The sequence below is a fragment of the Cryptotermes secundus genome, unplaced genomic scaffold (assembly GCF_002891405.2).
Source record: "Cryptotermes secundus unplaced genomic scaffold, Csec_1.0 scaffold432, whole genome shotgun sequence".
In the NCBI taxonomy this organism is placed as follows: Eukaryota; Metazoa; Arthropoda; class Insecta; order Blattodea; family Kalotermitidae; genus Cryptotermes; species Cryptotermes secundus.
Window position 1 is genome coordinate 445,629 of NW_019731270.1, and position 21,061 is coordinate 466,689.

At 37.7% G+C, this 21,061-nt stretch overlaps 1 protein-coding gene across 1 annotated transcript in view; it reads right to left on the reverse strand.

Annotated features, from left to right (window-relative positions):
* Positions 1 to 1,808: 1,808 nt before the first annotated feature.
* Positions 1,809 to 21,061, reverse strand: part of LOC111866795 — a gene marked incomplete at its 5' end in the record, with an annotated part of 169,494 nt that continues 150,241 nt past the window's right edge. The window contains 10 exon segments of the mRNA XM_023856061.2: positions 1,809 to 3,586; positions 5,217 to 5,521; positions 9,035 to 9,329; positions 9,589 to 9,688; positions 11,706 to 11,855; positions 12,008 to 12,230; positions 13,288 to 13,479; positions 14,151 to 14,216; positions 15,239 to 15,376; positions 18,207 to 18,278. Coding sequence (XP_023711829.2) covers positions 2,275 to 3,586; positions 5,217 to 5,521; positions 9,035 to 9,329; positions 9,589 to 9,688; positions 11,706 to 11,855; positions 12,008 to 12,230; positions 13,288 to 13,479; positions 14,151 to 14,216; positions 15,239 to 15,376; positions 18,207 to 18,278 — 2,853 coding nt within the window.

Here is a 21,061-nt window from a genome sequence, read left to right on the forward strand (position 1 = left end):
TGTATATTTTGAGGAAGTAATTTGTAGCTAGTTAGCTTATAAAATCATATCATCCAAGGGCACTAATTCTTAAGTCCATTTCCATCTTGTAAAACAATGAACTCATACTCAAAGTCACAGATATTATACATCAAGTTTGCCTTATCATTTGTACACTCATAGTGATCTCTGAGAGAATTTTCTGAAATCATTTCAAGTACTACAAGTTGAGCAGAGGCTACAAGCATCCAACCACCAAGCAGCAGGTTATTATGAAATGAGGGGAGCAGATCGGTCATTAGTTTTCGTCTTTCTCAGCTTCACCGTGGCAAAAACGTTAGCCCTGAAACACCATCAAGACATGTTCAGTATTGTCAAAGTCATTTCTGTCTACAGGAAGAATTCCAGACAAAGAGAACATAATTAACATATCAGGACATTTTGGAAGATATGAAAATTCATCCTTCTGTAGTTCTGGGTGAGTATAAGATGCAGAACTCAAATACAAAAGAATGGTATGTGAATTCAAATGTAATATTAATGTGTCACAGTAAATTTAAATCAATGCTGTCTGATGTAGGATTCTGTTAACATTTATTGTTTAATTTTACTGAGTGAAGCCATTCAGTGTGTTTTTGTCACTCATTTATAAAAAAGTAAAAAACTGTATCACAATAATAATGCTTGGACTTCAATATTATGACTCTTCCTTAATGAATTCCACACATATGTCACATGATAATGAAAACATGCTGGTTTTTTAACAAATTTAATTTTCAGATTGCTTATATGTGTAGAATAAATCTGATTATATTATATAAGAAATGATAGCAAGAAGCGAACTTAATAGAGATGGAGGGGCAGTATGTTACTCCAAGATATCAGTGAGTTTCTACCAGGCTGCAAATCTTCACATTCCAGGAAACAGTAGTCCGCCTAATCACTGTCAAAAGACCTCAAATCTAACACAATCAATGTTACCAATCTTCACAACTCTAACATTACTTATCACAGACAGTAAGAGTATGAAGCGAGTGCAGATTATTTTCCCTCACCGCATGCAATTGCCATACTTCCGTGGGTACCTGGATATACATGTATATTTCTTCATGCTTCTGAACGTTAATAGGACAAGAAGAATGGAATATTAATGGCAGCATTTTCCAACATATTTCTTTGATGATCTGTGAAATGTGTTGGAAAACACATGTGCAATATTTATATGTCACATGTCATTCTGACCTGCAAGCAGGTTCAGGTCATGTTCAGTGAATATGACTTCAATGTCTACTAATGCACCAAACTCGGTACAAGGGAGCCCATATAAAATGTATCACATGATAACTTTTACTAACATACAATTCTATAATTATACTATTTTGTTAATCTTTGATTTGCCCCTTCTTTAAGCTTGGGAAAAATGTTATAATAACTGCATTAGTGAAAGCTCATTTACTGTTAGTTTTGCATTCCTTATTTTCTGAGAATATACAAATGAAAGCCAGAAGCCAGATTCCTGGCTAATGTTCAAACATGTATAAAACGTCAAACTAGTACATTGTATGCCTTGTCTTCACTTTAAAATAACTAAAATATATGTCCATCATATATATTGACAAATGTCAATCGTAAAAATATTAAAACTGTTCAGGGTTCCCGATCGCTACGTCGTATCTTATTACGCCAGTCNGTCATACCACCGCAGAACGGCACTGCAGTCGCGGGGAGTGTTGCAACTCCTCCCGGCGACTGCATCCGTTCTGCGGTGGTATGACTCATGGCAAATTGCAGCCGCGGCGCGCACTTGATTGTACGCACTGTATTTATTTATAATAAAATAACAGCAACATATGCTACAACAGAAATTAATGATTTGTTATGGTTAATTCATATTTTGTAATACACATTTTTCAGACATGTAAAAGTAGGTCAAGGTATGGTGCAGCATGCACATGCAACATGTTTTAGTGAGTTTTTATAATACCACCCAACCTATTTATTAGCACACAGAAGTGTTTTTATGTTACTGAACTGGCTTGAAGAAAATAATAGGTATGTAAACTTTTATTATAAACAAACACTTCTGTAAAATTACAAATTCAATATTATGTACAGTGTCATGTACTGAAATTGAGCATATAGTGAGAGAGTTAAAATCTACAGACAATGGAGGGAGCAGCCCATATGTAATAAAATAATATGTAATTTTAAAGAAAATCATAAAATCATCATTATGTAGGTAATGAGTAACCTAATTTATCAAACAGTCCTTGTCTCTGTATTCCACAACTCAGTTCACTGTCTAACAGATGAATCAACACCCCATAAATCATACCAAGGTCCGTATATGTTTCCTGTGATCTCTGACACTTGGTCAAATCTGGACCCACGTTCAGGTTTCTTCAATCGATATTGTAGGGTACGTCCATAGTACAAGAGCCCATCTGCAGAATTTGGGATTTCCACTCTGGTTTTCCGTCCATGTTCCTTCACAAGCCTCGTGCGAGGTAACAGTGTTCCTCTCTCAATTGATGCCCTGGCTTCCCTCAAAATCTGCTGCCTTCTGCTTAAACTAATCTTAGCCTTCATGTGGTCATCCACCACAATACATGACTCACTGTCACCATTCTCAAGATCAGTGTTTTCTTCTTCTTCATCATCAACATCATCTTCCTCATCAGAGGAACAGTACTGTTGCTGGACTGATCTTGGTATCAGCAAACCATCATCATCCTTGGTATCAACATTATTTCTGGGTGGTGGCTTCTTTGAAGTTGGCACAGGACTCTTATTTCTGGCATTGCTTTCTTTATTTGTAGAGATCCCACCATTCTGAGTTGCCTTTATGCTTTTCCTCTCCATAGGTTTTGGAGGTGTGCCAACATTACCATTTAAAATACCCTGATCGTCTTTAACAGGCACAAGTTTCATTCTCATGACTGGAGTTGGGCACTTGTTGTTTGAAGGTAATTCAGGGTCAATTATCTGGGATGTGTTGGTACCTGTTGACTTTTTCTTTACTGTTGTTGGTGTTGACAATGTTGCCTCCTCTTCTTGTTGCACTGCAATGTGGACATCAACAAGAGAGCGATGTTGCCATAGAGACATTCCTTCAAGGATACCATCATCATCTCGATTAAATCTCCTGAATTTCCACAGAGATTTGCTCCTCTTTACCATTGTACCACCTCCTGCACCATTGCTCATAAAACTTTTCTTTCCTGAAGATGTTAAGAGTTCCATTGATTTTATCTCTTTAGGTAAAGGTCGCTGGATATCTGTTGGGAGAGTCATTGCAGCCTGATTCTTATCTCCACTGTAACGTCCCAATGTTGCTAGGTGTCCAACACTTGATGATTGGCGCAAAGCAAGTGGATGTTGAGCACTGGTTGATGCATTTCCTTGCTTGCTGTTTGGGAGACTATTCACATGCTGGCTGTTCACATCATCCCAGAGGTCGAGTGCTGACTTATACAGAAGCCAGCCTCTAACGGAAGATAGCAGCTGCTTTTTGCGTTTCTGCACTATATTTACAGGTGTAGAAGGATCTTCATCTTCTGGTGTTCCATTATGTGGCCTCACTGCTTTATGGTCTGGAGGCTTTCTGCTTATAATTTAGAGGACAAAAGGAAAGAATAACTTTATTATATATGGTATAATACAAACAAAAAGCACAAAAGTTTAAATGTCTACCCAAAGCTGCTATGCAAACATTTGTTAACTCTTGTTCTCAGGACAGTAACAAGATATAAATAAAGCAAATTAATATATGTCAGTCAAGTAATGAATTTCTTATTTATTTAATTTAGAACACAACTATTTTAAAGAAAACATAATGTGCTGCACTCTAGGCATATTACTAACATGAATGGATTTGTGACCATAGTTTTAATTACAGATCATAATTACACAAATAAAAGATACACATTGCTAAAACTCACTAGACTTATATGAATGGAGAGGCAACTATATTGTTGGAATGACAGCAGTCACAATGACTACGAATTCTAGAATAAGACTGACACAAATATTATATAACATTTTTCATCAGACATCCAACACCAGACTTTCAGCTATTTTATTTCTATTTCAACATTTACTGTCATGTAAACCGTGACATTTCAGTCAAAATTAGTCCCATAATATTATCACTAAATTACAGTTCACTGGAACAATGCCGTATTAAGTAGACCTGCAAATTTGGTTCAATGGGACTTAATTATATGATTATTCATATATGGAGAAAAGACAGACTTGTTTTAAATATGAATAATTCAACAGGGGCTTTCCTGTTAAGCTCCAATACATGAAACAAAATATTGCTAGGAGTGGCAGTTGGACAGTGTAGTTAATTTACATATGTCTGCTGCCAAGGTATGTGGCACCATATGCTGTGTACGCAATACAAAAACACTGGATGGCGAGAGAAGATCACACGAATTCAGACAGTGCTTTCAATGGTGAACAATTAATGAGTATTTCTCAAAATCAATGAACCTTTTGTATATATTGCACATGAGCTAATATTTACCTTCTGTTGATACTTGCAAATTGTGTTGAAATAATTATACTTTTAGCTCGAAACTTACATCAACATGTCCCAGAATGTATTATTACCTTAAGAAATGCAGACTTTAAACTTAAACATGGTAATATTCCTACTCTGAAATGTATCTTATGAGGTTTCATCAATATTTAACAAACAACTCAAAAGCATAAAAAGAGGGATTGGGTCCCTACAGGAAGTGTCTTTAAAATGAGTTCAAATTACTCATCATCATCATCAGTNTTACTAAACACACATATAAAAATACTGGTACCAGAAACTAAAACTATCAAACATCAAAACAATTTATAAAATTCACTCATATGATGAAAATGAAAGATTACTGAGGCTTTCATATAAAGTGGTTGTTAAATAAACTGAAATTGGTCAACTTATAAACGATAATATGTGTGTAACATAAGTGCTACATATCCATTTTAATCAATCTTAGTCAAAGAACTTGAAAGGCATAATTAAAAGGACATATCAATCCTTGAGAAGCCCTGTTTTTAAAATGGACCAAACTATATCAGAATCTCTGTTTGGTAAATTTTGTAGAGGTCTACCACACAGGTATGAACCCATAATTGTTCATTAGTTTGGATGCTGTTACTATCAGGTAGTGACATATGACAAAGTAAAAGGTGCTTTCTATATGCACCAAAATTCTTACTACAATTTGAAGTATTACCTGGTGCTGTCTTCATCAGAGTAGTCTACCTCTGGGGCTGGAGGGGGGTCATTGCTGAAGCCACTGTCATTACTACTGTGGAGACTGGCATTCCCAATACCGCTTCCAATAGCTCCTGGTGGTCTCTTTGCATTTCCAAGCAGTGGGAGTGGTGGCATCGGAGGTGGGTGTATCAGACGCCTATCTGCCACTCCTCGTGCAACGGGAAGCGTCGATGAAGCTGGAACTTTTGGTGTGGGAACAGGTGCGGGAAGAGCTGGAGGGGGACCAACGTTGCTAGCAGAAATTGTAGTCCCACGACGTATCTACAGGCAGAAAGCATGGAAACAAATCACATTTAAGAGCACACAGTTTTATCACCTCTTGGTGATCTATAATTGTTTACATTAAACTTCTTTGTTTAGGAAGTGATCTGTACACAAATACAGGTGCTGAACTAGTTTCAGTTCTTTACAGAGTATGAAAAAATAACTTTTTGCATGAGTCTCTCATAGGTATCCAGCCATAAATTACATTTCAGAATTGGCGTGTGAATTCTCCTTTTTGGCAGGAGAAGCCTCTGGACTAAGCCTCTGATGCATTTATAAAGAAACGGATCCCTCAGCTACTGAAGAAATATACACCTCTTCTTATAGAACCCAAGGGTTCATTAACACGTTGACAATTATTCACCATTGGCTTTTGCCCTCAGTCACACGATCCAACCTCATATCATCATACCCTATTCCTTAGAGATATGTTTTAATATCATCCCCCCACCCCTGTTTATGTCTCTGAAGCAGTATATTATCTACAGGTTTTACAACCAAAATCTGTATTATTTCTCATCTCTTCCATGTGGACTACATATCCCAGCCATCAATTCTTCCCTTATTTGATGACCCCAATAATAGCTGGTGAAGAATGCAAAATATAATAGTTCAGTAACACAGAGCAGCTAATGGTAAACTCTCCTTCTAATTCGTAAGCTGGAGGATACCCCTTATCAGTTGTCCACAACTATTTACTAAATATGCAGAATAAAATATTTGGTTCTACAAAACTTTTTGATTTATATGGATTAAGTAGAATTGTGTGGAGAACTGAGGTGACTAAGAATGCATACAAACTTTCTGTGGCAAGTGGGATATTTCTTGGACCATAATATCAAAATTAATCTAGGGGAAGATCATTGCAAGTATGAGTCACAGGCACAAGTGAGTGAAGGGTTTATCTTTTGTTGGATTATGGATTTAGGATGCTCAAAGTTTGGTTCTACTTCCACAGTGTAAATCTATAAACATTACTTTGATAGTGGTAATATTAATCTTACAATACAAATTTTAATAATTTTAATTACTATATGAAAATTAAAAAAAAAAAATAATTATATTCAGAGAAATTAAGTTTCATTCAATTACTGATATTTATAATCAATCACAGACTGTCTATAAACATAGTCATAATTAGTGAGGCAGTACTCATAATTTGCTTTGGAATAATAATGTTGTACAACATGCATATTCATTAGCTGCATCAACATTTACTGTAATAGAGAACAAATTTATTGATTTGTAAAAGGGTAATGTGCTTTAGTATGATGAGCTATAAAGTACAGAAAATGAAATACACAATTCACAACAATCTACACTCTATTCTTTCACTATGTGTTGTATTCATAATTTTGAAGTAAGGAGTGATTCTCCTTGAAATTAGTTAAAACAAATAAGACAATCATACTGAGGGCAAGCATTAGCATAGCTACAAGTTGGAAGGTCATGAGTTCAAGTCCTAATGAGTTAAATGGACTTTTTCAATTCACCTGATCTTTCCAGCCACACTATAGCCCTGAGGTCGACTCAGCTTATAACATAAATGAGTACCAGGGATATTCCTGGGGGTAAAGGGTGGCCGGCACTTAAGGCTGACAACTTTACTGCTGTCTGTGGGCCAATTTTCTAGAAAATGTGGGAGCCTCAATATCTCACAACCCTATGGGTCTTCATGGTCCGTTATAGGGCTAAATTTAACTTTTACCTTTACCTAAGACAATTGCACTACTAATAATAATTTACTGTCCAGTTTAATGGGAAGATTACAAATAGTTTTCATAGTAACATAGTCGAACTGAAATGAATGGCTTATACAAATTTATTAAACAATACGGTTTAGATAATACACAGAGTATTGGAGTCCACTACACTTTAAATTACACTATTAGGCATATGTGAATATAAATAGAAGAGTTCTGAAGAGGCGGTATATGAACCGTAAGCTGTTTACATGGAAGAACAGACCTCTGTAGTTTTAATTATTATGTGTTTGATTAAATACACATACTGAAAGCAAAGATTTTAATTTACAGTTTTTTCTTCAAAGGAACAGTAATAAAGAGGGCTTCACAATTAAATTCTGTGCAGTCCTTTTATTAAACAAATGGCTTATGAATAAAAATGCTCCATGTAGAAGGAAATGCCATCCATGTCTATGAGTAAATACAAGTGTAAGTATGAAGCAAACACACTGGGGCATGACTGTTTCAATGAGAAGCTTCCTCCCTTCAAATTGCTATATAAATCCTTGGAACACGATATGAAATTTGAAATCACATATCCAGCAGCACTTGGAGTTCTTTGAAAACGAAAATTAATTACATGAAATTGATTTCTAATTAATTTAAATTTATTAATTAAATTCATAATGACCTGGGATAATACATATATACATAGCAGTAAAGTAAATCAAATATAAAGTTCACAGATGTGTATTTCTTCATTGTGATAAACACTTAATTTGAAACGAAAAGTACACATTGAACAAGTATATGATAAAGGAGGAACAGGTACGTGAAAATGAAGAACAGAGAGAGGGTGGGTGCAGAAGAAATCATACACTAAGCATATTGTGTTTTCTGTATAGCAAATATTCATTATAGAGACCCTATTGAAAAACATGCATATCTCATAATTGTATTTGATCTTTTTCACTTCTGGTTGACTGAAGAAAAATTTATATGTATTTCTCATCTCCGCATCTCATCCTCGCTGATTTCGTATTACCCTAATAATATTAGCCTGGTACAAGCTTTTATGCCCTTTATTATCACATATTCTTCAGTGTCTTTATACTTACCTCTCTCATGTCCAGAAATTCGCTTCAGCATCAGTTACAAAACACCCTTAATTTATGTTCCTCTTTTAGGGTGAGAGATGAAGTTTTACAGACATGTAGAAGAATGGATGGAATTCTAATTTTGAGTAAACAAATGTTTACAGTCTTATATATTAACTGGAAAGACGAAAGATTTTGAACTGAAAAGTAGAAAGTATTCCAAAAAAACGAATCTGCTCTTTCTATTGCGATAACAATAACCATGCAATAATGATACCAGAAACAGCATGAAGATTGAAACTGTCTACCTTAAATACAATGAAAGATGTCATTATGTTAAAATAATCATTCATAAGCAAGAATAGCATTTATTAGGAAGGAAAAGTAAATTTCAATTCATAATATATTCACATATATAAACAGGAAAAGAAATTGAACATGTATGTCTACAGAATTTTCTTACTTTTCGTCCCCTTGTCTTTGTGGTTATTTTATACATTTATCCTCGGTATATGTTTGTCTGTACCTAAAATACTGAAATCACTATTTATACAATGAAGAAGCATACCATTAATACGGAAAACATTTATTAAAATATAAGAAACTTTCTTGACAAGGTTCAAATGACAACAAATACAAAAGAAGATAATTCAATTCACAAATCAAGCAAAGGTGGAAATTACTTGATAGCCAGGCAGGTGAGCACTACTGTACAGTGAGGATCCTACCTGCTTGGTGGCTCTGTGGTGCAGGAGAGTGTCGCCAAACATTGTTACTGGGGTGGTAGCGGCAGAGGGCCGAGGGGATGTCGCTGTGGTGGTATCAGGGCTGGCAATTCCAGATTTACCCGAAAGCAGACTGCTTGGCTGTTGCTGCAGCTGTGCCTGCTGGCCTTGGCTGCCAGCTCCTGGGCCACTTTGAGAGGTTATGCTGAAACCTCCAGCAGTAGGCGTTGCTGGTGTTGTAGCAGCTGTACTGGACCCAGTGGAGTCCAGGCTCTGTATCCTCTGATGCGTTGGAGAGCTGAACAACATCAAATGAGACTTTGTTCACCAGTTGTGTGTGTCTTTTTTAAATTTTCCTGACCATATTATTTGATTATAAACAGACTCAATGTACTTCATAGAAGTTAGAAGAATAATAATTATGCACAAAATTTCCAAAGAATATGACTTTGTGAAAAATAAAATGATAGGTCCTATTATTTTGTAGCTGAACGAATGGTATTAAATAGTGAATACAATATAAAATATTACATTTTATTTACATGCTGTCTCCTCACCTTGTGTCATCCAGAAGAAGTTCTGTGTATGCTAGTGGAAACCAACCGCTGCACTGAGTTCTCAGATTTTCCCCAAACTGCCAACCCTTGTTCCTTTCACCTGAAGAACAAACAATTTTTCCAAAAAGTGTATATTTCCGCTTATCTGCACAAAGATTTTCCCGTTTGCAGCTTAACTCATGTACTTCTTGGAGTATTCATAACCCTGCAGAATGTCTATTAATTCAGCTAAGCCCACTTGTCAGGCAGTCTGTATATTCAAGAACTGCTGGATTGATTTTCATGAAATTTGATATTGGAGAATGTTATGAAGAACTATTGAGCCACTTCGAATTTCACTTAGATCAAAAAGTGTTAATAACAACTTTATTTGAAGACTTGCATGCATTTATGTGCATCTCTCCATAATAAATAAACTTGGTGTTTAGGGAAGTAAGAAATATTTGAATATTATAAAAAGGAGTAAATATTTTTATATTCAATACACTTTTTCTCTAAATCTTACAATTTTTTAAATAAATGAATAGGATGCTATGCATATACATATATATATATTTCACTAATTTATGTATTTACCAATTACCATTGTCTGCAAAATTCAGATTATCCTTGTTTTTCAATTATTCATGTATCTTTTACCCATCATTACCATGGATGAACAGGAAGGTCTTGTATTCCATTATGTTCTGTATTTATGGATGTTAGTAACTGCAACTATAAATATATATAAATACAAACCACTCCATCCAATGTGACATGTAAGTTTTTACTACATTAAAACTTATCTCCCTTACATGTTTCGGTCCTTACAGGCCATCTTCAGGCGGAACATCATTACAAACTGGAAACGACCATCACAATAGGTGTTTTGATTTAATATACATACACTTATATCCTATAATGCACAGTACGCATAACGTCGAACGTTTCACAATCACAGCAGCTTCCTGGTGTTGTAAAGTTTTTAAAAGTTTCTAGATGTTATTTAAAAAACCTTTATTGTCAATAGTTAAAATTTTTTTTTAAACCATGTAGGTTCATGTCCGTACTCCTATCGTCCTTCTTGTATCGGGCAGATTTTGTGCTGCCTGTCTGTCTTGGTGGGGAGGTTTTTGGTGTCGTCCAGGGTTTGTTCGTGGCAACTATACGTATTCATAAGAAAGAGGGTAAGGAAGGGAGAAAGGATGTTAGAAAGATATAAGGAAGAGAATACAGAAAGAATGGGTGAAAAATGGGTAGAAAGAAAAAAGAAAGAAAGAACGAAAGATAAACGAAAGAAAGATAAATAAGGAAAAAGTCTGAGGTCTTTCTTCTTTAGCTTTTACACAATGGGGTATCTCATCTGTTTCGTTTCAAATTTTCTTCTGTAGTTAGGAAACTCCTGACATTCAGTAAGACTCCCTAGATGGAAAATTGGGCTGTTGTAAGGTCTCTACTTACACAGACCATCACAACATGCAAGAAACATGGATATACATGCATGCCTCAAACGAGTTTATAAATCGCAGTTCTAGACCAGAGACTTGTCTCAGAAGGAATTCACCTTGGAACCATGACTGAAATAACAACACAGTCAGAAACAAGATTAATATAAAAGGAACATCGCTTTAATTGTCTTCAGACAACCAAGGAAAACACAATTTTCGCAAATGTTCCATACACTATTAGGTAGTCTAAAGTAAAAGGTTTCAGGTTATCTTCAGATTTGGATGAATTTTCCCTGCGTATTTAATGAAGAGAAAAGAAAAACAATATGAACTTATTTCATATTAAAGCAAGGAAATTCCAATTCAATTGCTTTTATAAATCGGAAAATAACTTGTATTAACCCTTTGAAGTATGCAATTCATCTAAATGATATTCAGAAATGAAGCTCGTATCTATGAGGATGAACAACCACACTGCATTTCTATCACAAACCTGGTTGGTTAATCATGTTTAGAGAAGTAATAATTTTGAACAGAATATGAAACATATACTACGTGCACAATGCAGAAATTTTTAGTGTTAGAGAAGGTAGTGCACATGGTAAGTATTTTGCTTTAGAGGGTTAATACTGCATGAGTCTCAGTGTATTAGTATGAGTAATATTTGTATTTGCTACCAATTAAGCTCACCCATAAGAGCAATGATGTCTCCCTCAAGGAAACTGAGCTGGTTGTCTCCACTGGACAGGTAGGCATACAGGGCCCTGGCAAGTTGGGTGTCCCAGCCTGGTCCTCTATCAGGAACTGCCATTGATTTCGGTCTTGAAGGAGTGTCTGGGCCTGAACAGAAAGAGCTCATCTGCATTCGACATCTATGCAAATATCTATAACATGAATACAGAATTCTATATCAATTGTCATCGGTATTCGTTTGTTCTGGAGTGACTAGTTCGAGAAGAAAGAAGAGACAAATGAGGACAAATGGAACTTACCGTGCACGAGGGAGTGTGTGGAGGCAGTTAGGTTGAAGTCTGACTTTGCTCTGGACAAAGGTTTCATGGGACTTGTGGCATCATTAATGGAGCGCATGTCCAGGCATGAGGCATCCATTGACTTTGTTTTCCTCAGTTGTGATGCAATAGAAAGACGGTCATCCTCCACACTGGGACTTCTGGGAGATGAGTAGAGATCCTCGTCTGGCCAGAAACTCACTTGCTGTAAAAGCATATTATATCGTGCGTATACATGTCCATGTAGTCAGTATGCGGTAGTAATAAAATTAGGTGTCTGCCAATACTCAGTGTGCAAAGTTAGAGTATTGTAGGTTGTGTGTGTGTGATTATTTAACGGTTAATTTCCATACAAATAAGCTAATGTTATAGACCGATACAATCTGAGAATATATATATCTCAGAATTCATCAACTGTAAGTTTCATTTATGAAATTCATCATCATCATCATTGGCAAAAAAGCAATTTTTGAGCCTTAGCCTTCCTTAGAAGATTCTGCCATGTTTGTCTCTTCTCAACTTTGTGTCGTGAATCAGACAATCTGGTTTACATATCTTTAGATTTGACAACAATAACTTCTACGTAGAACGGCCATCATCCTTGCAACCATCGCTCAACCTGGACGACCATGTCCCCCAGAGACAGGGTGGCTCAATTACACCCCCAGGTACCGATTTCCCTTTTCATCACATTCTACGAATCATAGGACTATGGTGGAGGAATTCTAACCCGACTCCATACATGAAATTAAGCATTAATAGAATTCTAATTTGCATAATCATAATCCAATCACCGTATTCAGTACTGAAAAAATGAAAAAAAAAAGTTCCAAGAGGCATTTCTAAACAAATATTTTTCATGATAATGACGACACCTCAAGACAGACTGTTGTCGGCAGATCCGCCTGCTGGAAGTACTTAGTACTACCCACAATCAGTGCATGCTTAGTCACAATATCACCCATCACCAGGGCGACTTTATTGTATGGAGAGATTTGTGTGACTGTCCAGTCCTTATTAACAATTTCTATGAACAGGGCTGGCGAACATGGTTCATTATGCTTCTGTATACCTCCATATCAGGATATAATGCAACTTGGATCAATACCTTGAAACTTCTCTTATGATCAGTGTTAATCTCATTAATGGGGGCAAATTTGATGGTGGTGAAGATGGAATTAAGGTAAGAAAGCATGCATAATCTGCTTTGGCAGTACAAAATAACATTATACGTGACCCACACCAGTGGACGCTGTGCTCACCCGCAGTCTATTAGTGAACATGGCTTCCACAGGTTCTGGGAGGAACTCTCGTGTTTGGGCCACCTCCTGCCAGTCGTCGAGATGTCTCTGCAGCACTGTGCCCCCCTGACTGTGATACGCCAAGTAGTGTTTCGCCAACGAACACTGGCGCTCTAGCACAAACCCATACCGCCGTCTTTCCTGCGTCATGGCCTAGAAAATATTGTCATTTGATTGAGTATATATACAAGGTTTGGATAGGTAATTGCATTTACTGAACACTTACAGATCCGTGCCTACAAGTAATTATAACCGTTTCACTAATTTACACACTTTACAGTTCACTAGAGCATACACTTAAGTCTTCTTCGCCTGCTGTGTTTACACTAGCCGATACCTGGAAACGGCTTCCAACGGCGGACTTCCCTTTCTTTTAGGTTCCCAAACTGTCCCCGGCCTCAGCTACAGCAACTCTCGATTAACTAACCGACCAACTGACTCAGGTCAAGATTATGTTACGACCGGTGGTCAGTCGGCCAGTCTGTCTCGGTTCTGTCACTCACCTACCTTCTCATTCGATCTGTACTGGGGAATTTTCCCCAAGGGGCATAGCTGCCAGAACATCAGTAAATCATTCACCTGCATCTAGAGAGGAGATTAAGAGGTGCATCAGCTATAAATCTATTCCCGTGTACATCTTCAAGGAAAGGTGCTAGTTAATTAATAACAATTTTCTCTTTTACGAAACGAAAGGTGCAGCATTTTTTTGTCACAAGAATTTTCCATGCAAACTCTTACTGTGTTGCTGAGGTTAACAGTGTGGGTAGGCAAACTGATGCACCATCCCCAATTAAGATATATATTAATGGTTATACGAGGCTTACCGTCTTCAGACTCTGTTCACAGAAAGCGTCTAATTTGGATTTCTCTTCTTCCAGCACCTGCATGTTCTGCAACACACAACACATCTTGTAACGTGTCTAGCACATGACTTCCAGATATCAGACAAACATCTGCAGATGATTCAAATGCATTGAAATTAATTAACTGTTGCTGCTCTGCCCTCCAGCTGCTGAGAGTTAGAATTATCAGATTAAGTGACATTAACAGCTGCACTTGTGATCTGTAGAAATGGAGCAAAGTGTCAGAAAAGCTGGCTTATATTTAGGTTATTGAGCGACGATGTTTCAACTGCAGGCTCTATAGCTTCGAATGAGAGGGGAAGATGATCATGGCTGGGAAGTAGGAAAAGACAAAGGAAATAATCTTGGCATATATTAAAGTATTATCCTGGTATTCTTCTAGAAGACTGGGACACTTTTCTCAAAGCCTTCAGTTTTTGTACTTGGAAACAAGGATACGAGAGTTTCGAATCGAGACCATGCGGAACTTAGCACAGAGTAAGAAAACTGCCTCCCGCAGTGCTTTGAGGGCTGCATATAATTCGTTAGGGCGGCCGCACACCAACCACGTCAAGTCAAGCATCAAGACATGAGACAAAAGACGCAGTCTTTCTTCATTCGTGATGCGTCAGCATGAAGCTGACGTCAGCATCATGACTCAGACTGGTGTGTGGCGGTTTTCATAACCTCATTCGTTTCAATTGTGCTCCTTTCTTTGCGTCATGTCGCCGACATCGTGTCTTGACTATTACATGTCTTGACGCATGTCGGTGTGCGGCCTACTCAAGAGAAAAGCGAATTAAATAAATAGGAAGGTATGTCGAGAGAAAATATAGGGAAGGACAGGAAGAGATAAAGTATGGGAGCGAAAGAGAGAACAAAACAGACAAAACGAATGAAGGGAAAAAGGAAGGAACAATGAAGTGGGAGAGATGCGAGACTAGAAACAAATAGCTATGGAAAGAAAGCCAAATTAACCGACGTGATAGTCTGAGTGAATTGACCGTGGGGCGGCAGGAAATCAGCAGAGACGTGAAGTGTATTTCCTCATGACTGGCAATGAACCTCACCTTGAGCTCCTTGTCCATGGCGAGCCCCGTCTTGGTGGTGCCCTTGTTCTTCTTCCGCTGTTTCTTCATTGTAGCTGCCGCTTTGCTGTACGTCTCGGAGCGTTGCTTATGTTGCTGCAGAAATCTCTTTTGTTCGCTCTGAAAGCAGTTCATTTTTCACACGAATAAACAGCGTGAACTTTGCTGTGTATTTTTCTGCCCCCGATCTACATTTCGCAGGTGCAAGTTTCAAACACCGATACAATTAATCTACACAGATTCTCCCTTAATTATATTTCAGCATTATCAAAACTCAATGTTTCTACAGCCCAATTAGACAATCCCAGAGCAGCTCTTTTCTTGTCCAAACCTCAGAACTCCGACACTGTGAACCTTACAAAATTACGGAATGTCGATTTTGACCGATTCGTATTCGAGAGTTCTAGGGTTAAATCCTCTGTAAGCACAAACATTATCTGAAGAATTATTATTATTATTAGAGGGGGTGGGTTTCCCCATGCACTTAGACTAGTTATTGGTCCATTGTCCGTCCCCCTTTAATTTCTAATGTCGCCATACCCTACCGGTTCTCGTGCGTGCTATCAGTCCCGTTCAGCCAACGAGGTCGGCCGTCGGTACCCGATGTTTCCCCCCTCTACCAGAGGCATTGGAAACTACTTGGGCGGGAAACTTGCCTAATTTTGCTCAGAGGTCTCCTAGAGACATGAGGATCTTTTACGTGCCGTAAATCTACGACACGGGACCCACGGCTTAAAGTCCCTCCCGGAGGATTTGTTCCCTGAATTTTTCCGCCCTTAAAATTTCCACGACCTCCGCCGGGTTTGAACCCGCGTACCTTGAGTCATGAGGTATGTGACGCATTGTTTCGTCCTCATCAGTCAGTTAAGTAAGTAATCGGAAAGTAATTAAGATAACTAAGACCGCTTCCTTCCACATTCTTTCAAATTCATCATTGCCGACCATGCTAAAATCAAATTCTGTAAGCTCTATTATTATTATACAGCCCTTCGTTGGGTCTTGCCTTTTTTCAGTTTCCTGATCCTATACAGAGTCGATATGACTCCTTCGGTAAGGGATCAGCCCTTCGCAAGGCTGATACCTACACACAGAACAACATAAAAACAGAATAAAAGCACACAGACATCCATGCTTTGAGTAGGAATCGAACCCACGATCCCAGCGTTCGAGCGAGGGAAGATTTTTCATGCCTTAGACCAGTGGTTCTCAACCGTTGTGAGACTGCGGCCCGGTAAATTCTTTTTTTATAAGAGGAGGTCTCACAACGGTTGAGAAACACTGCCTTAAACCTCGTGGCCACTGTGATGGGACCGTAAGTTCTGTATCTTCTGAAAATGAAGAAATGGATTTGAATAACTAAAACAAATGAACCGCTTAACCACGGCTCATAATCTGATATAATGGCATTACAATACTGAAAATGAAAAAATAAAAGAGCATAAATTATTAAACAAATGCTGGTGATAAAATAAATATGGAAGTTACTCAGATTGTCTGGCGATGACATTAAGACTTGTAGTTGCTCTTTCAGGTTCATAAGTTACACCACGTCGAATGGTCGCAAAATTATTCAGTTATGAACTGAAACGGATGTGACAGCAAGAGACAGTGACGCCTCTTAAAGTATTTGTCCGGAACTGTCCGGGAGAAACTGTCAAACTTCTGACAACATTTTTTTTTGGTCTCTAACGACAAAACTTCCGAGTATGAAGCACTCAACTAAGATGATCTGTAGTCTTGTTTGAAGTACAGAAAAGAGATCAGCGGCTGCACATGTCGGGAATATAAGTCCTATGAGAGTATGGACTTTACTGGCTGAGCTATCCTCTCCTAGAAGTGCGCAGAAGAATTCCGAATATGAGAACACTACAAGATAAGGAAGCAACATAAACAAAAATACATTCTTCAGCTTGCAACCACATGAAGTAAAAATTTTCATTCAATAATAAAAAAATCGTTAAAATTACGCGGGTTGTATGTTTGGCTATAAGCATGAGAAGGGGTCACGAAGGGGGGGGGGAAGATAGATGCTCACAACAGAGAAGCAACACCAAAAGGAAGGAGGCAGGGAAAGTAGGTTGTGTTCTGCGCTGACATTTTTTTTTACTAAGTTATAATACACAGGAAGTCGTACAGAATCTCCATTAAACACCATGCCAACGAATACGAATGGGTCAGAAATGTCTTACGAGTAAATGTTTTTACATTTTTACGTACACAGATTTCGCACGTTAATTCATATACTGTACGGTTTGATAAAGAATAAAAAAAGAATCCGAGGAAGGGAATAAATATTTGCTCAGCCATCTCCATTAAAGCCTACATTATTAGTTTGAAATATGTGGTTCGCCAACCTTGCCAGTGTTGGGCTCGAACAACTTGCTTGAAGGAACAGATAGAATATATTAAATTGTAAAAAGCTAAAACGTTGATAAGTGACGAATTTCTTACTGAAGTCTTTCAGTTCTTAAAATTTGAAAGTAAACTACAAGTATCTCTAAGAGTTTTATCTTCTGGTATATAACGACATGTAGTCTTTTGAAAGTCAACCAATTTTTGAAGAAACATGTGGACCCCATCTTCAGCATCGAAGAATAAGCCAAGAAAGAAAATAGCAGGAAGCAAGTAAGAAGAAGAGCGTATTATCCAATCCTGAATGTGGAGGCCACATTTACCTCCGAAAGATGGTTCACTTTCAAGGGACTACACAGCGTTATATCTTAGAGGACAGAACTCATTTCCTAAATGCAACTATCTTCTTGCATTCGATTATTTCAGATGACTTATTTTCCATCTACATTTTAATTAATTTTATATTGCTTTTACCACGTTTCAAGGTGTCTTCATACAAGTTAGAAAATAGTGTTCAACAACAAAAATCTGTGTTCACTTAGTTTTGTTATGCAACTCTCTCTGTTAGAAGCAGTCAGAATATCCAAATCTTACTCACCTGTACAACTTTAGTGTCTTTCTCCAAGTTGGTTTCCAGAGGGACCAGAAGGTCCACATAAAACGCCTTTAACTGCAACAGGGCAAAAATGTTTTCATATACTCAACTCACTAATAAAAAAATGTAAGCGAAAATCATCGGATTATTTTACATTAATATGATAAATATTATTCACATACCAATAATATGTATTGAAAGTAACAAAAATCAAGCTTTCTCCTCAATTTTACTCCAATCTTAATTGTTGTTCACATTCCCTACAGAACGGACAGTGCTTTGTAAGATGAGGCACCGCCTAAATAATTAACATTAATATTACTACATCTGCATCACGAGCCTCCAAAACAGTTTATTAAATATTCACAAAATATAGAATACTCCAATACAAAAANAATATAGAATACTCCAATTTGTCCATGGGAACACAACAAAATCACAAAAACCAACGACTTACTCGATGATGTAAAGCATAAATCGAAGAACTTTTTCTTGTTTTATACTATAACTTTTGTTTTATATAATCTAATTTATTGCATTTTTACTGCAAATATTTCAATATAATTTATATTATTGTATCCAATTTTATTAGTACTGCAGTTCAGTGGTTGTATATATGTCGGCCATGTATTTGCCTGATGATGGCTATTAATAACCGAAACATGTAGCAGAGCCAAAACTAGGCACTGACTTTGATATAGTTGTGTTGTGACGGTCTTAATAAAGAAGTTGTATACTGGGACATTTTTCAACAAGTGTGTAGTGATACAGAGCGAAGTGCTTGAACATCATGACCAAATTTTCCTTGTCTCTGTTGCTCAAGTATCAACTGACACAGCATCGCCAGGCTTGCAGGAAGCATTAGCGTCACCTGATCTGCATACTCGTCTCTGGTACTCGCATCCGGCTTTTGGTGCTCCACTGCTCAGTAGAGCTAATACGCGGAAAACTACTTCTCCGGTTACTTCGCTTCAGCGTCGCAATTCAATAAGAAGGAAACACAAAGCTTGTGAGAATCCTCTTCTTATGTGAGGGTCCTTACCTAGCTCCCGGGACCCACTCACGTCAGTCACGCCTCTCGGATGCTGAGCCCCCACCCCTTCCCCTCTTCAAGCAGCCAATTACATCTGCATTTTAAATTTCAGCCCTCAACACAAATTTTCCCTTGTGACATTTTAAAATGAAATTGCATTCTTCTTATATCTCATTCATTTCGCTTCCTTCACCTCCAATTCTCTTCTTCGCTTTCAATTTTATTGTACTCTTACCCATCACTTGTCTCCACTACACTTATCGATTTCGTTTCTTAAAATTTTTCATTCTCTAGATGCTGTTTCGTTACTGTTAATGTCTCAAGAGGAACCCTCAGCATGAAGATATAATCAGTTCTAGAAAATTTCCTTTTCTCTTCCTGCGTTTTGTTTTAATTCGAAGATGATGAGACGACTCCCGACTGAACCTAGAACTGAAATTTAAGCCGACAAGTCGGCTCCAAAGAATTCACACAACAGTCTATAGCAATGAGGGTTACTGAATTTCCCAACTTGTCCGGCGTCCGGTATTATAAAGAACATAACATTTCGAAAACTGTATATGTTTCTGTCTTCAGGTGGAAAAGTGGAAGGCACCTACTCTGTTGGGTCCGCTAGAAACAGGCAACCTCAATTACAAGTCCTCATCCTATATTCCTTTTTAATAAGTTTCGTTTAAAGAAATTAAAAATTTATGAGGTTTTACTGGTGGAGGTGGAGGGAGCAGGGCCAGCCACAGAGGCTCCTTCTGATTCTCGAGAGTTAAGAGAGTGCAACAACATTTTAGCATTTTCGCAGCGTCCTCTATAGTCTTCTAGTAAATTTAGGACACAACTGAATCGCGTATGGGGGTTCGAAGCGCAAAATTAAGGGATGTGCACAGGGTGAAAACTTGGGTGCATGGAAAAGCAGAGGAAACGTTACAAGACATGCCAGAAGTTACTATTGTGGATTCAGACACGCAAGTGGCATATTCTTCAAAATGTTCCGAGATTTGGAGCTAAGAGTTGGTTCCGACATTTCAAATTTCTAAAACCTGCATGTGACTTTTAAATGACTCAATAAATTCAGAAGTACTACCACCACGATTACACAACACGGAGCTCTGTTCTTTGCGATTTTCAGTTTCTAAATTTTCCAAGCAGGTACAGAGGCCTAATCTGTCAACAATGTCCATGATACAGAAAAATTTCCAAAAGATTCGCACGAAGTAGCGGCCTCTTTCGCTTGTCACACTGGCTTAAAATTCAGCCTCGTGGTTTCGATACAGTCACGGAGGAAATACTGAAAGAGCCTGTAAACAGAACGACGGATCGAGAAGAGTTAATTGGATTGGATATGGGAAATGGAAGGCAGTCACCGGTGGAACCTGTGGCTCGTGGCCTCCAGGGAACTGCGATAATTACTTCCTTTCTCTGTCCGTGTCTCTGTCTCGCTCCGTTTTAAAACTTTTTCACCTCTCTCTGCCATCAGTTTCAACTCAATAACAGATGTTTGTTGGGGTTAAGTTAGCTCGAACGAGAGAAATTGAAGTTCTTCTTCTTCTTTCCGCGGACGTAATTCCATTTGCTTAAATACAATGAGACCTACTTTAATTCCGCGATGGGGCCGTAAGGTGAGGCAGTAGACTTAAACGGAGATTTTAACTTTATGCATTGTTAACGTTTTATTACAGTCTCTGGAAAATATGAAACACTTCAAGTGAATAGTATTTATATCATTAAAAGGAATATCTTTCGTGGAGGGAATTTTACAGCCCTTTTTTTTTCGGAACGCCACAATAAAAGTTTATAACACACTTCATCGACAACCCCGTAATAACAATAA